The sequence below is a fragment of the Aythya marila genome (genome assembly GCF_965140915.1).
Source record: "Aythya marila genome assembly, chromosome: 11".
Taxonomy (NCBI): Eukaryota; Metazoa; Chordata; class Aves; order Anseriformes; family Anatidae; genus Aythya; species Aythya marila.
Window position 1 is genome coordinate 19,710,616 of NC_139052.1, and position 17,251 is coordinate 19,727,866.

General features: G+C 42.8%; 1 protein-coding gene across 1 annotated transcript in view; it reads left to right on the forward strand.

Annotated features, from left to right (window-relative positions):
• The first annotated feature begins 2,031 nt into the window (after nucleotides 1–2,031).
• Nucleotides 2,032–17,251, forward strand: part of MAP2K1 (mitogen-activated protein kinase kinase 1) — a 36,642-nt gene continuing 21,422 nt past the window's right edge. The window contains exon 1 of the mRNA XM_082769531.1: nucleotides 2,032–2,226. Within this exon, the coding sequence (XP_082625657.1) occupies nucleotides 2,147–2,226 (80 nt within the window). The 5' untranslated portion in view covers nucleotides 2,032–2,146. The remainder of the gene's footprint in view (nucleotides 2,227–17,251) is intronic.

Consider the following 17,251-nt stretch of genomic DNA (forward strand, 5'->3'; position numbering starts at 1 on the left):
AACAAAACTGGCACAATGCCAGTTACAGCAGTCAGCGCCAGGACTGCCAGAGGAACTGAGCTTTCACTCTGCCAAGTACCAAGCCGCTAACCACCGCCCTAGCACCAAGGTGCTCAGAACTTCTTCAGTTCTTGGTTCACAGCTCTGTGGGAGATTTTGTTTACCACTGAAGCAAACTTCAGAATAACTGTAGTCTTTTCTTGTAGATCTGTCCCATTTGTTGATGGATCGGAGCACTGTACAGTGCAGGCACTTACAGTAGCAGTTGCAAGAGTTTTGCACCTGTGTCAGAAAGCAGAAGAAATCTGCAAGTGCTTCTTGATGCATAACTTCTCTGAGTACAGGCCTTAAAAGAGTTTTCATCTCATTTCTCTGGGATTCAGACAATGAGAAATTAATCTTCCAAAGAAGCAAACCTGTCTACAGCATCTCAGCATCAGAGGCAAGGTTTTAAGATGACTGTATCCACACAAGTCAAATACGTGTAATTCCTCCGGAGTCCTATTAGCATATGAATGTCCTAGTTTTAAGCACCGCACATAAGGAATACCCAGCCAACTCTGTTGATCCAGATAGGTCCATAGGTGGTACACCAATATTCCATTGTTTCCTTTTGAGATCTACAAATAAATGACCAGAATCTTTTTAAATTCTCCTTCTCAGGAAGAGAATTGGCATGGAGGGATCACTGATCATGACTGGAGAAAAGGGACTTCCATTACTGTTGAGCAAGTCTGCTTATGCCAGGTGAGATCACCGATGGACAGGAGCGAGGGTGCTCAGCTCTTACCGAAGGTAAGGCTCACTGCTGCCCTGTGAGCACATCCCAGGCTGTAAATGTGGTGCGTCAGGCCGAGCTGGGCTTTTCAGCCATTCAAGGTACCCACCACACCTGGCCCTGATGTTTGGAAGCAAGCTGATTTTAAAGCAAGGCAGCACTCAGCTTATATCCCAAGGTGGAAGCTTTTTTTTAAGCAACAAAGTGGCTTTAGTTCTCTGGAATTTTAACCTCATATTTCTGTTGGTGTATTTCTCCCTGAAACAACCTGTATACAAGACACGCTGTTCCCTCCATGGAGTAGGATTGTAGCCTTGTTCTTTGTTAGTTAGGACTTCTATGTTTAAAACTGTTAAAAAAATCAGTGGGTTCATAACATACAATGCCAATATGCAATGTTGTCTTTATTACTATTATTGTTTTATAAAGCATTCTGTCTCAGCCATATCTCACTTCTGTGTGCCAATATTTGATAGAGAGCTCCTGGAAAGTAACATTTTTGTTTTGCCTTTAGGCTGCCTAAACTAATGCAATTACAAAAACCCCCAAACAGCGATGTGAGTCAGAACTTCACAGAAACGCACACAGAGAAAACCACGATCCCATTAAGCATGAAATGCCTGTGACCAAACCTGATCATTCCTAACAGCTACGCAAAATAAAAGTCCAGAGAAGCGAGAATAAAACCTTTGGCCTTGTGTTTTCATACTTTTTCTGCTCTTTATAACTCACTGTTCTCTGAGTGTAAGTTTCCTTTAAAATTTTTACTGCGGGCACTTAGTTTAGTAAAAAAAATAAATAAATTAGTAGCTGTGAGTAGCCCAAGGTGAGGTTTTGTTGTAGCTATAAATGCAGCAGTTCCCCTGTCTGGGTGCATTACGGAGGGAGATAAACAAGCAGCTGCACAAAACACGCCTTAGCACCGTGGTTTGCTCTGCGGGGAAGATGCTGGGGCTCGTTGCACAGAGCTGCTTCTCTTGGTTGCGGTGAGAGCTCTCTGAAGGGACAGAGCAGCACCAAACCCACAAAATTTTGGCCAAGCCCCGGAGCTGATGCGAACCCGCTCCCCCCCCAGCCCCTCCCACCAAGTGAGGGCAGAGCGCTGTGAGGGCACAGCTCCGCGGCTTCACCCTCCGCCAGCGCGCATGCTCCTGCCTGGCCTCACCTTCCCGGGTGTGTGTGTGGGGGGGAGCGGCTCGCGCAGGCGCAGTGCGGAGGAAGGGCGCGGCCTCAGCACGGGCTCCGCGCGCCGCCGGCACCAGCTCGGGGCCGCTGCGCGGGGGGGGGGGGAGGAGGGAGCGGGGGCGGCCGGAGCAGCGCCTCAGGCACCGGCACCGGGCAGCGGTTTGGGGCCGCCCGGGGGCCGCCATGCCGAAAAAAAAGCCGGGCCCGATCCAGCTGAACCCCGCGCCCGATGGCTCCGCCGTCAACGGGACCAGCGCCGCCGAGTGAGTCAGGCCCGGGGGGGGGGCGTTCGCTGAGGGGCCGTTATGGGGGGGGGTGCCCCTGAGGGGCGCCTCACGGGGTCAGCGGCTCCCGGAGGGTGGAGGGTGGGGGGGGGGGGATGAGGGAAGCGGGGGTAGTGTGGGGGGCGTCTGTCAGAGGGCTGGGTTATGTAATGATGGGGTGAGGGCCAGGTTCTGCCTTTCTGAGTAACGTGGGTGCAGGGAGAAGTTGTGTTGGGAGTCTTGAATTTGTAGGAAAAGTGATGGGGTTTGTTTATCTGTCCCCTTCTTGACTTTAAGCTGATGTCAGTGAAGCTGTTTCTCCGTAACTAGTTTGTAATGCTAGAGAAATCCGTGAGTGCGCTGGGAGAAGCTGTTCTTGAGTTTTCCTGGCTCTAGTATCAGCATTATGCCTTACAAAATAAAGGAAGGTAAGTCGAGGCTAATCGTGGGCGTGCTTTTTTTAAAGCGTTGCTTACAAAGTAGCACTTGAGCACATGCACGGTAGTCAGGCTTCATATTGCGATGGCAGCACCGTGAGGTGTCACAAAAAGAGCTTCCTCAGGTTAGCAGGTCTGTGTTTACTGCTCTGTCTTTAGGTTAAGGTGATGGACTAGCTCCTAACGAAGGCGTGAAAAACAGATGCATGTTGGAAGAGCGCATTCCTTTCCCTGTATGGTTACTTCACTCTTCTTGGATACATAAGCAGAGCTCTGATGTACTTACGTACTGCACTGTCAGGATATGCAGTACAGGGCTGCACTGAGATGTACAAGTGTCAGGTTCCGAATTGTTCCGCATGTGGTGGTGTTGCCACGTTTTCAGGCAGGCTCAAACCTCAGAATATACTCGGTATCTCACAGCTCCTGCTGTGATGTTTCTAGCAAAGTCTTTTGATGACGAACTGAAGGGTGAGCTCTTAAAAACTGTCTTGTGGCAGGGATTCCTGATTGCATAATAGTCAGAACATAATCCTTAGGTACAGTTTTTGCTCTGGATCAATAGGGGGAAAGATGTTATTTTTTTATATTTGTCTGTATAATACTTTACCGTTGATTTTCTTCAAGGCAGCTGAAGATAAGCTTATACAGTTTTCGGGGATCCCTCCTGCATACTGGTCTTGTTTTATGGAATAAATCCGATATACCTATCGCTTATTGTGCCATCTAAAGTTAAGCACCAAATACACAGTATTTAATACAGTACTTATCTTAAACATTTCTTCACTTAAGAAACAGCGTTCATCTGAAATTGCTTAGATGTCTGATATTCATTTACTTCTTGGAAACTTACAGAGAGACCCATGGGAGTGTAGAGTCTTGCTTACACCAGTGAAGAGTCTTGCTGCATTTTCTGTTTTGGATTTTATTTGGTATATGAGACTTTTGGTATATATAGACTTTTGCTCTTCGTTATATGTTAGTCCTATACCTGGCTTTTGCCAAGCGTAGAGATGCGTAAAGATTTTTAAAAACAGCAGCTTAGAGAAGAAGTAAATCCAGTAACCTGTTGTCCCATAAACAGCCAGAATTAATTTGTGGGATGAGGGTGTATAAATCCTCATTGTGAAAGACTTTTTAAGTTGCAAAGCATAGTTGCATCAGAATATCAGAATTTGGAAACGGTTTTGGAATGAAGCTGAAAACAGGCTTTTTTTTTTTTTTTTCTTTCATCTGCAAGCTTTCTTTTTTTCTTTCCTGCTGTGTAGTTCTTCCTTCTGGTCAGTGCTTGAAACCAACTGTAGAGGTGTTTGTCAGTCTGTATACATGGTGAAGTGTTTCAAGTATGTTATGCAGCTGCAGACTACCATATTAACACTTTCTGAAGCTTTGTTCCTGACTTAATGGAGTTTTGGCTGTGTGAGTCTCCAGCTACTTATTTGCTTCCACCATACACAAACCTGTCACTTTGATGCAAATGATCCTGGCTGCTTCCCTGTTCTTTTTCAGAGAAGTGAATCTCTCAAGAGAGAATGAAAAGAGCTCGAATTATTTGGTTAAGTAACATGAAGACTGAGTGAGAGGTGATATGATTGCTCTCTGTAAATGCACGAAGGGAGTTTCTTAGGCTCAAAGGCAGTGCTAGCACAAAATCAAAAAGGTACTGTTTGGCTAGCAGTGGTCTTATGTTAGAAATTGGGAACTTTCTGGCTGTGGGTCAGAAGATTCTGCAACGTTCTGAACAGCCACTTACCCCTGCTAGCTTTCAAATATTGAAGCTTAATACTTCTGGGAATGGGTGCATGTGGTACTTGGACTTCGTGGCAGAAAGGAGGGGGAAAACACAAAACTAAAAGAAGAGGAGACTGGGTGGTTGAGGATGTCTTGCTTCCCATGCCTGTCTTGTCCTCTGTCTTCATCCTTATTTGGCCTTGGGATCAAATTGACTGGAGTGAGCAAATGCATGTGGGGTGAAGGGTGGTGCGTTAAGAAGTGCACAGTGATCCTTGCTCGTGTTAATTATTTTTAAAAAATCCTGTCAGAGTGTTATAAAGGAGAAGTAGAGCACTTGCAATTTAAATATGTGCATGCGGCCCATTCAATTCAATTTCACGCTGTTTTTCTGTGACAACAGCTTTTGTTATTTGTAGCTCGTTATATGCAGTTATTACTTCTGTAATCTGTGCAGTGTATTTTGGTGCTCTCTGGTGCCTTCAAATCCCTAGCTGCTCAGTGGACAATAGAGAGCACGTATTACAAGATTTTTCTGTGCTGTGAACTTCACTTCTGTTTTTGACATTTCCTGCTGAGAAGTAGTTACCCAGAGCTGACCCCGTGCTGCTCTTCTTGAGCTACTTGTTGCTTTATATCATCAGAATGAGGCTGGGATGACGCTGGCCAGCTGCAGACTTAATTTCATTCTGGTACTTCTGGAACGGCACAGGTATGCACTTGCAATGATTTTGCAGAGAGAATGGGAGAAAAGTGAAAGAAACCTGAACGCAGTAAGAGGGATGCTCCTTCCCTTTTGACTGAAAGTGACAGGATAGTTCCGTCTTAACAGCCAAAAGGAACAAGAACAAGATCTCCACTTTCTCTTCCTCTCAAACTTAGGTTTCCATCCTTTTGAATATCTGATAGTTGTTGCTCAATTTCTAGGTTTATTTAAATCCAAACTAGACATGCAATATTAAGTAGACGCTTTGCAAAGAGGCAGGAGGGTACGTTTGAAGTTTTTGTATTACAATAAGTATTTTGTTCACATGAGAACAAAGTTACTTCCATGTCATTTTTAATTACATCTTTACAAAAGCAGTTAAGCAGAAGGAAGGGTTGTATTTATAATGAGGGAGTTATTTTGATGTAAAATGCCAGTGAAAACAAACACAGCTAGTTTTCACCTTGCTTTAGGTACTCCAGTAAATGCCAGGTCAGGTAAGGGCTATGTGTATGGTGTTTACAAACCATTCCAAAACAGAACTTCCACTGTCTTGTCTTAGCAAGTATCAAAAATGCAAGTATCTAAATGTGGTCACTTTACCTGAAGTGCTGTTGACTGAGAAGGCACAAAATGCAACAGTTCTATAGCTACAGCCTTGTAGTATAAACTTACTTAGAAATTGGCACATTTTTTATTCATCAAAACCTATCATTTATGAGTTAGGCTGTACAGTGAGTTTTGAAGTGTCCCACTGACCTCAGGATATTGGATGAAAATCTGCCAGTTAAAATTCCCATGTCCAGAAGGATACATATAGGGGAAGAAAAAAAAAAAAAAGGTAATTCAAGATCTCAGGGCATGGATTTTATGTTTAATGAGAGGCTGTGACTACAGAATGTCTTGGCATGTAACGTAGGCTATTTAAAAAATGCTATTAGAAAAAGTGGAGTAAATAGTCGATACAACATCTTGTCATGGAATGCAACAATCCAATGAGCCACAAAATGAGACGGAGCCTTGTAATTAGTTTTTTAGTTCGTTTGTCTGTCATGGAAGAGATTACTGCTACAGTTAGGAGCGTGCATTAAAGTTTGTTGCAGCTTAAAACTTTTCACTTCAGAAGAGATGTTTTCTGATTGCTTTGCCTGTCTATCGGTTGCACGTACTAGCAGAACTGCTCTGAAGCCTCGCTTTGTTACTTATTGAGTAAATAAAGACTGGTGCTCTCTCTGGTACTATCATTTGAACCTTCCAGAAGTGCCTGGGACTAAAAACTTCTTAAGATGGTGTCACTTTTGTGTTGTATAAGCATTCATATAGAAAAAGTGGTTGCAATTGAAGTCTGTTTTTTTCCCATCTGTTTAAAGAATTGCAAAATCCACAACTACTTATTTATTTTGGTAACAGCTGCTAGCTCCCAAATCAAGCCTAAGCCTCAGTCTCTGCTCCAGGAGGATGGTGCCAAGCAAGTCTCAGCTGTGATGAGGTATGATGTGAGGTGGAACGAGCAGAGCAGGACTCTGTTTTTGGTGACTGGCACTAAAGACAGTGCAAAAAAATGTGGAAGAAACACATGAAAGGAAAAGTGGAACATGGAATTTGTCATCTTCTAGTGTGCTGTAAGGAAGTAAGTTTTTGAGAATATAAGAAGGTGCTGGCTACAGGTTTCTACCACCTCTTAGGGACTCTATTTCTTCACAGGACGTGTCTTAACAGAAAGTCCAAAGGCTTTCTAAACTGTTCTGAACCTAACTGTTGCCAGCAGTGCTTACATGTGTTCTGTCTTAACTGCAGCATATCCTCATCTTAGAACCGTTCGAAGCAATGCGTAATTTCTTAGAAATTGACTGGCAAAATCCAGTCATAAACTATAATTCAGTTCTTAATGTGAGTTTTTTCTTGTCGCTTTCTGTTTATCCTGTTCAAATTGCATTAAGGAAGCCACCAAGTAGCTGGCATGACCTCTGAGTGCAGCTGCCTGCATTTGATAGTCAAAGAGTAATTTGGGAATTACACAAAAGTGGCTTGAACTTCCATTTGTATTGACATTTCCAGAAGTTGCTTGCTTGTGATGTGTCTTGCAATTTTCATGTTTTTCAGCATCTTTCTCAAGGGAACTTCAGTTTGGGCTTCGTAGGAGTAGGTGGGGATGGGAGGTTGATTTTGTTTTTATTCACTTTTTGATTTGAAAACTGGAGTGGTGGGAGGTGAGCAGCAGGATCGGTGGGCTGCTCTCGAACAGACCTCGTTCCAGCAGAATCATCCTGCACAGAGTAAATCTTCTCTGGCTCGCTTTTCTTGGATGTGAGTTTAGATGAAATGACGGGAAGGTTTTCACCAAGTTGTTTGTTTTAATGCCTGCTGGATCACCGCTGCTTTTGTTGTTTTGTTTTTCTTTTCCTTTGCTTTTAAAACCAAATAGCCTCTGATTAGAGGCAGCCCCTGGATGGAATTCCTTTGACTTCAGAGGATTTCTGCGTGTCGTGTTCTGGAAGATTAGGTCCTGAAATTTTATGACTGAGCTGGCAAGATTGCTATCGCATTGCATGTGTACAGGGAATTACTGTGGACCTGTAAATATTTACAAGAAAATTCAAAAAGACAGTTAATACTGAAGTAAGAGTACTGAGTCTTGTTACACACACACACATGTAGACATAATGACTGTAATGGCAACTTATTTTAATTCTTATGATGTGGTCATTGTTCAGAAAGCATAAATCAGCTTATTAGAGTTAAATAAACCAGGCATAAAAATGTTTCATTCCAGTGGTATCACAGGTAAGGCAAGTGCTGGTGGTTAATATGGAGCCAGCAGTTTGTTTTTTTTTTTTCCTTTTTCTGCCCTTTACAACAGCAGTTCTGCAGGTGGAATTAGAAAGGTGTGATTTCACGATTGCACACATACGAGATGCTGCTACTTCAGAACTTCTGTCCTCCTCTTGCTCTGCCCACGTGTTCCTGAGGCTCCTTTTCTTGCATCAGCTCTTTCAGTGAGTCAGGCTTCTGTGCTGATTCAACCGAGAACTTACCCACCAAAGAATCCCAGATAAATTTTTGTGGGGCTGTCTGCTTGGGCTCATGTTAGCACTGATATAGCCCCATGGTGAACTTAATCAGGGAGATACTACAGCTGAAAATATGCAGTTTTTTTGGTGATCTTTGAAATGCATCTGTTCTGAGTGGGGTTATTCAGGAATGAATGGCCGGGGGCAGAATGGGGCAGAGTCTGTGCCAAGAGCCCAAGGTTTTGCAGGATTATGAGACAGCATACCTGGAGCCTGAGATACTACAGAGAAATGCAGAGATTCAGTAATTACAACAGTTTCAGAGTAGCACATCTTTTAATTGAATAGTCTTAGATCTTTGTCTCGAGAGGACCAGATTACCTTCGAGATCTTCCAGTATTACTTAATAGTCAAAGAAGGCTTTTTCATTTAAAAAATAATAAAAGAAGGGGACTAGGCAAGCCCCATATGCAGCTGAATTCTTAGTTTGGCATAACAGCAGTGCTGCTGTTGTTAATCTGGGTAAAGAGTCTTTGCTTAAGTGCTAGCTGGGGGAAAAAAAAAGCCTTAAATTGTGGGAAATACATCAGCAAGCAATTTGAGTGCATACCCACTAAATACTTCAATGTACACGGGAGAAGCATTCTGAAATGAACTGGGGAAGGAATTGTCTGTTATGTGCAGTAAACTTAGGTGGCCCCTTTAAATTATTAAATTTTCCAGTACAAAAGCTCCCCCATCCTCCTCCATGTGTTACCCTTTTTACAGCTGCTCTGGAAGCTGCATTTGTTCTCTCGTCACTGCCCTGGGGACTGCCTGGGATTTAGCAGTTTATGGATTCCACTGCCAAAGCACAAAATCGTCTCTCCAAGGAAGCAATGGTAGTTGGTAACATCAGTTTCTGGGTTGCTGAATTTTTGGGGAGGGCATTCCATCTTCCCACGTTCCTCCTTTGTAAGGAAGCAATGGAATCTTGCTTCTGAAGGCTTGCTGATACTGTTAGGAATTGGCAAGCAGATGATTTCTGGTTTGATGTGCGTTCAATATTACTTACTCAGGCAATCTTTTATTCTTTGGAATGAGTGTGTGAGCCTTTCTGCCAGTCATTGCCCACAGCAACTGAGCAAACGGGCAAGGCTAACTCCCTGCTCACCATCCCTTTGCAAACATCTGCTGTTCAGCCATTGACCTGAGTCTTGTCTGAACAAGAGGAGAGTGAATTCCAGCAAACTTCTGCCTCCTGACAGCTGAGGACGTTCTCTCTCGCCTGGGTTCGTTGCCTCACAGGCATCCAGCAGGAGGAAGTGAACAGTGGTGTCTGTCGCTGCGTGACACATACAAAAGAAATAAGAATGGAAGCAAGATTATGTTTTACTTCATTCTGAGAGCTAGAACAGAGATGTTCCAGCATTGCCAGTTTGCGTGCTTCCTTGTATGACCAAGTATCTTCCTAAAAACCAGCTTGAAGGTTTCTAAAACAAACTTAAAACTTCCTGGTAACTCATCCTTCCTTCAATGTGTTGTTTTTTTTTTTGTGTTCACAACTCAGCATTATTCTCTGCTTTTCTAAACTTTTTTCAGTGTGGCAGGAAGATGAGTCAACAGCTTCAATGCAGAAATCTAGCAATCAGAGAATGCATTTTTCTGGGGAGGGGGAGAAATTCTGTTCTTAAATGTGGAGATATTCAGCTGAGATGTTTGGGGTGTGTGTGTGTGTAAATATGTATTGTTAAAGCCTGTACATAAAAAGTCAAAATGATTAATTTCTTTTACTAAATGGCTCTGTTGGTAAATGTCCTGTGTTGTGCAATCGTTCTATTGCAAATTTGGGTAAAGATCACAGCATCACAGAGTGGTTTGGGTTGGAAGGACCATAAAGCCCTCCCAGTTCCTCTCTGTTCGTGGACAGGGACACCTCCCTCTAGACCAGGTTGCTCAAAACCCCATCCAACCTGCCCTGGATAGATACAAGCCTTCTGTTTGTGGTTTTCTCTGGATCCCAGCTGTGGCTCTCTGTATGCACTTACCTGAGTGTCCAGGCAGTGCTCTTTGCCTGTCCCTGATGTCTCAGCTGCAGCTTTTGACAGTTTCTGTTCTGGACTTCCTGCTCGGCTCTTGCACTTGAAGCTGCTCAGTTCTAACCTTGGCCTTTACAGGCCCTATAAACAGATAATGTAACTTCATCTTTTTATTATAGTGTTTCCCTGAAGCCGTGCCCTTACCACAGAAGGAAGTTGTGAAGATATGGATTTCGTGGCTGTTGCCCATATTTATCCCTTTTTATCATTAAATTCAATTTGGAGTTCAGAGAGTTAAAACAGTTGAAAACCAGGGATTGTTTAAATCCACATGTATTGGCTGACTAGACTTCTGTAAGATCTTTGTGCTCTGTGTTGTGTTTTGAATGCCCGACAAGTAAGCTGGGCTCCGTGAGGTTGTCCCATGGTGTTGCAGACCCAGTGGTGCCTGGGGAAATGGGCGGCAGGAGCACCAGTGTTTGGGAGAGGAGCATCCAGGACTTGGATTTCCAGTTCTGGAGACTCAGTTTTTAGGATTTGCAGGCTTTATGTGTAACAAACCATGGATGTACTACTGCAGCAAGCGTTGAGGAAGCCTAGTAACTGAGCAAAGCACTGTTTGTGTAGCTTAGCCACAGCATTAAATATGTGAAAGGGGTGCCTGGGCCTTGCTGGCAGCTGCTGCCACGTGGGACAAAGGGCTGTAACCCTTAGCAGAGGCTGGGAACAGCTGCAGAAGAAGCTGGGAGGAAAAGGCACCCAGGGCAGGAAGCTGATGGCTGTCCCTTGGTGCTGCCATCCACTTGTGGCTTTTTTTTTTTTCCTTTGCTGAACTCAATCTTCAATTCAAACATTATTTGGGAATAAAAAAACTGTGCAAAGTTTAATGGCACGCTGGTTGGGCTAAAGCAAAGGAGGAAAGAATTCTCAAGCAAATATTCCTGCCTAACAGATCAGCCTACAAGGAGTTATTTATGTTGTGTCGTTTGTTGGATGTTTGAAGTCTTACCACATTTTCATCTTTAAAACATACCCCATTCTGCTTCAGGAAAAATGGGAATAGAAATTTTGGGTGTAATTGGTCTGGCAGGACGCTTTAAGTTAGGAAAAATACACTTCTAGTATTTTATTCATCTTTTCCTGAGAAATAGATGTTAGCCAGAATCATCTGCCTCTTGCTCTTACTGGGTAGTTCTTTTCTGGTAGCACTAAATATCAAAATGTGCCCTACTGGGTCTGTTCCAACCTGAAAGAGGAATGGTATGGGGTGTTAAAATCGGTGCTAGAAAGGAGCAAGTGTGCTGGGCAGTCATATAAGCGCTTCCTTTAGTGGGACGTGTATGGAGGACCTCTGACACGCTGCAGGAAGTGAAAACTAAGTGGGAGTTGAAATACAGTGTCCTTTTTTCCAAGTGAGAATCCTTTGCACCTGGAGTGAGTTCAGATCTTGCTGAATTGTTTTAAGTGCGAGTTTTATGAGGCTGTGCTGGAGTCAGCCCAGAGACGGAGACACCTGTCCTGTTAGCTGCGAGACTGCTCACGTTGCTTGTTCCGTGTTATTCTCTGAGCTGTTCTTTGTTAAAGTTAAATAATAAAACTGCCTTATTGCCCAGGTTTAGCACAGTCATGCAAAATAGTAGTGTCTTCTCAAAGCTGCAAAATGCCTTCATCTTCTTCGTACTTTGTTTCAGCTCCCTGATTGAGGCTGTTCACGGAAATAATGTAGTGAGCTGCCTACTTCTGCTTTAAACTGACAGCTGTGTAGGCTTGGGGAAAGTGTTACTGTCACTATGCTAGAAAACAGCCCCCATGCTTGTATCCTCGTATGACAGTAGATCTGAAAGTGAATGTATGTCTTTGTGCTTTCACTTGTGCTAATTGTTCAGCTTGCAAAACTGATAGTAATAACTCTGAGCAGCTTTGTGACAAGGTACTGGCAAAGATGGCATTGTTTGTTTTTTTTTAATTTCCTCTACCATTTTTTTATGTTTCTGAAGTAGACTTCAGGGTTAAGTACAGCTTTAATATAGATTTTAGGGTTAAATGTGTGGCTAGTTAACACAGCATCCAGTCCTGTAGTAACTAGGGGCACTGCTGTGCCTGCACTCCCATTGTCCTCACCCCCCTGTACTATTTCGAAGCATCCATGTGGCCATTGTCAGGATGTGAGATCCTGGGACAGGTGAGACAACGCACAAACTCTGAGATCAGCTTCCTTCTATGGACCTGAGGTGGTCCTGAGGCTTAAAGCTCCAAGTATCTCATGCAGTGATCCTACTCAGAAAAACTTTCCAACCTCTGGCTTTACAGGAGCTGGCTGTGCAGATATGGGTTTGGGTGCAGGATGTCAGATTGCAGCTGGCCTCGAAAGTGGGAATTTGGTGAGGTGTAGATGGGCAGGAGCAGAACCTCTCCCCACGCACCAGGGGATGGTTGTTGAGTCAAGAAGGTGGCTGTGTTTGGTAGGAGACTGCTTTAAGTTCTGCTCTGCGTCTTTATACTTCGGAGGCCACAGCAGTGCTGCACAGCTGTCAGTGAACTTCCTTGAGTGCAGAACAGAAGAAGTGATGCTGACTTACAGGAGGGCTCCTACCCGATCAAGTGTGGGCAGAGGCAGTCCCAGCTCCACAACACCTGCAGCCTGGTGCTGCCCTGGGAGGAGACAACAACTAACCTCCCTCAGAAAACCTCTGCTGAATGCGATGTGTGGCTTTGTAGCTTTTGATCTGGAAGAGAGAGATTGTGTAATAATTGCACCTGAAGTCCAGTGGTCCACTTTGTAGAGTGGCATTGCATGCTGGCTACACAGCAGATTTGTCCATTTCTGCCACTTATCGAACGTGGTCTGTGAAATTATGCTGTGTCTTTAACGAGTGGGGACAACAGCACTGACCTCCCTGCTGCTTCATTCAGATGATCACATTACAAAAGCTGGATTCTTTCCCTAGCAGAGGATGTTTAGTGTGTGCTTGGCTTTAAAACTGCTGGTAATAAATTGAAGGATAACCTGTTGCTTTAGGGTAGTGCTTGGAACAGCGAAGGGCTGAGGTGGTTTGATGATTTCCTGCTGTGATGGAGCTCTGGCAGAGGCTTAGCTTTTTGACAGTGAAAAAACAACTCCAAGACTGCAGAAGGTAATGGTGATGAATTTTAATAGGAATCTTTGTCTTTTTGAGTAAGTTTTATGTAAGATTAAGTAACTACTAGTGCTGCTTCTGGAGGCAGATACTGGCACACCAGCGTGCTGCTGCTTTTAGCTCCCAAACTTCCTTCATGTTTTCATGGTGTCCTACTGTAGAAGTGGTGTGTGTTCCCCCTTCTGTATTTGTCTGTGTTTTAGTTTGTACAACTTTATGCAGTGACTTGTTCGTTACTTACCCATCTGTTTCTGGATGTTCTTTGCTCTGCAGCATTGTTGTGATGCTTTTACACAGGGAAGGTCCGGACACTGATCATAGTTCCTGGCTGGGAGTAGGACTTCTGCAGAAGCTTGAGTACGAAACTAAAGCTACATAAATCCTGCTTGCTTGAAGTACTGGAACTAGATTAATGCCATCTCTTTCAATGCTACAAATATTTTCTATTTATCTATTTACATTTGAAATTGATTAATATCTAGTGCTTCAAGCAGAGGACCAGAATGAAAAAATTAAATTCTGCCTTGCTATTTGTCATTCAGTTATCATAAAGGTAACTGTAGATGTTATTTAGTTACATACTGGACAGCAGATCTGACAATGTCTTTGGGTTAACTACTTCTGCAGGAAATTTTCAGATTGATTTACTTTACAGTTAAAGAATTGGTCCTGAAAAATTCAAGTGAGATCTGAACTTTATTTGCTGTTACTGTCCTGAATGTCAGTGCAAGTAGTGGAGGTTCTGCCATTAGAGCTTAGAACATTCTGGTGACTTTGGTCTGAAGCTCTGGTTGGTTCTGTGTTGATGTCAGGAAGTTTGAGGTTTTGCCTCTCTAGAGGATTAGGTCTGGCCTCAGTTGGGACCAAAGATCGTGTACTTTAATTTTTATTTTGTTTCTGCGGCCACATTCTAGATAAATGGAGAAATCTGATGTGCTGAAATTCATGACGCCAATGCTTTTCCTTCTGTGAAAGCCTTTGGAGTCCTCTGACTGGTGCTTGTTTGAACAAGGACACTGACAGTAATTTGTGCTTTCAAGCAAGGAAACACTTGTGCTGGAAGTGCAAAGTTTGAGATCAAAACAAACGGTGTAAAAAGTAGTTTTATGCAGATATGCAGTAATCACATCTGTGTTAGCCTAATGCTATATTAGCAAGTTGTCATCTTTGGTGCTAAAGCTTCAGCATGACTGAGTTTTTGTTTCATCACACTAGCTTGTTTGTCTGCTCCAGGTCATGTGCGCAAGCGTCTCTGTGTTGTCTCCAAGCCCTGAAAGCCTCTTCTGCTTCAGAGAAAAAACTCAATAGTTGTTTTCTTCAAAATGGAGCAAGAAAAGCTATGCTGTGTTCTGTCGCTGTGCCTCTAGTTCCTTTATCTTTCCAAATGAGCAGCCCTGTCTTCTTCAGTAATCTCTAAAAGGACAGCAAGCTCAGTGTTCCTTCTCTGGAATTTCTAAGTGAAGCTGGGGACCGCTAGCTGCTGTGGCACACTGGATTTTTCAAAGGAAACTGAAATTCCCTGGTAAGGTCAGTTAGATGCTGAGCTCTTGCCAGTTTGGTCGTGACTTCTTTAAAGCAGTGATACAGAAGAAAATGTCTGTGCAAAAGTTGCATCTGATAAAACTGCTTTATTAATTTGATTTTTTTTTTTTAATAGGCTGTATTTTCTGGTCACTCACAATGTAAGTGCAGGGTTAAAGCAGCTACAAAGTACGATGTAAAAGATTTTATGTAGTGAGCATGCACTATAAAGTTGCTGTGCTACTGATATAAAGAAATATTTGGAGGAATAGGATCTTTAACTGGCCCCAAAAATATCAGAGGTCTGTTCTCCGTTTCTACTGATTGCAGAGGTTTCTACAGAATAGAAAAATGACCTGTAGGTGTGAACAGAATAAAAAAATGACCCCCAAAAAAGTACAACATACATCTCAACAAAAAATAATGATGTGTATCTTGCAAATGCATGTCAAAAGCCTACAAGAGCAAGCAGCTGGTGCATTCCCTGCCCTGCAAGATGCCGAGCAGAGCTTGTGGGGAGTACTGGCAGGGTTTGTCAGTGCACATCCTCTGAAAAACACCAATTTTGTGTTTTCAGAACAGCAATCTTCTAGGGCAAAATACAGAGCTTGAGTCCGTCATTCATTGTGCTGGGGTTTATTGTAGGACACTAAGGGGTACTGAACTTCACTCCCATTTTTATCTTGGGGTCATACTGTAAGAAGAGCAACTTCAGTTCTGTGTAAAAGCATGCGTTACTTCAGCTTTAGGCTGGGGCTTGTTGGTTTTACTGGGCACATCATGGAAAACGGTATCCAGTGATGGGTTTTCTATTTTAGAAATTAGATTTCAAAAATGTCTCTTTATGGTTCATCTTTACAAGAGTCTGTAAGTCAGATTAACTGGAATGTTCTAACAAGTTGTGCTTATCTACAAAGGAAAACTTTGTGGATGCTCCAGGATATTTGTTGTATGGTTATGCACAGATATGACTATACTGGTATAAAGCAATGGATGAGAACAGAAACAAAGGTGTGCTGCTTCTCGTAGGATAGCCTGGAAATGCAGTATCCTGCTCCATTTGTACAGGATGAAGTTATTTTTGTTACGAAAATGCTATCTAAGAGAGACTTGGTGTAACTACATTAGACAGTGTATGTCGGATTTTACTATGTAAAACTCCTCTGCTTTTGAGCAGCATTCCCAGATGGCATTTGCCCAGGGCAAATATTTTTGTGGAGCTTGCTTTGTTCTTGTTCTTTTTTGTTCTTTTTGACATGCAAATAGACATTATTTTCTCATCATTGTTTGGTAATCTTAGGCCTGGAGTGTTTAAATGTCAAAATAACTGAATACAACTCACCTTTCTGTCAAAGGTCTCATTCTGTTTCCCTTACTAAGCTCTTCTACCTGTTACTGCTTCCCAAGCTAGCTTCAGTAAGCATCCCATCAAACACGTTTAAACTGCTAAATGTAGTAGGAGCTTGGGCTTGCTTGAATTTAGAGATCATTTAGCAGAGAAGAGTTGTGAATATTTGAGATTTCTTTATTTGCCTTAATTAAACCTTAGACACATTCAAACCAAGATTGTTGTCCTGGCTGGAAGTGCAGGCTCTCATTAACAAGGCTCTCATTAACAAGGTAAGGGCTTCATCCTGTGATTCTGGCCTCCTGTTGGGTCTGTGGACTATCAGTCAATGCTCCTTGGAGTCAGCCGTGAGTCCTCTGAGCTGACCAGTGCCTGCCTGGGCATCCAGGGGATGCGTCTCTGTGCAGCACGAGTTGTAAGTGGATGTTTATGAAGTGACGAATAGAAACAGTTTTCTTGGTTACTGGTGAATTTTAATCCAGTTTTTACATTGGAAGTGGTGTAGGCTCTGCAGAAGTAGATTCTGTTCCTCAAGTTTTTCATCCTAGCAGCACTGTAATCCATGGGAACGTTGCATTAAATTTGGCTAAGCAAAACAGATATTTGCTCCTGTAGAAACTGACTGTTGTAGCTGGAAGCAGGAAATTTTAAATGAGCATTTAAGCTTTCACATTACCGAGATGAAGTGTTTTCACAGGATCTGAAGTTAAACTGTCAAAAAAAAGAATTCCCAGAAAACCAAATCCCTGTCTATGGTCTTAAATTTAACTTCTGTTTAGAGTCCTGTATTTCTGTTTTGGTAGAAATCAATGACATTAAGCCTAGATTTCTGATAGATATACTTCTTTTTTTTAAATAACTTTGGTCTGTTTCCTATCCTACTTAAAGAGTCATGTTTCCGGTGGCAATCTATGCATGTTTGTGTTTGGTAACTTTTTATTAATATCTAAGTGGATTATTAGTAATATAATTGTGTGAAAGTCAGTGGTTGAAACACACGCTCTGTAGGAAATTACAACACGATCCTGGAAACGTGGAACTAAAAATAGCTGGGAGACTTGTGCTATGATTCACGAGGTCTCTGATCGTGAATGCTGAGTCATTAAACCCACTCCT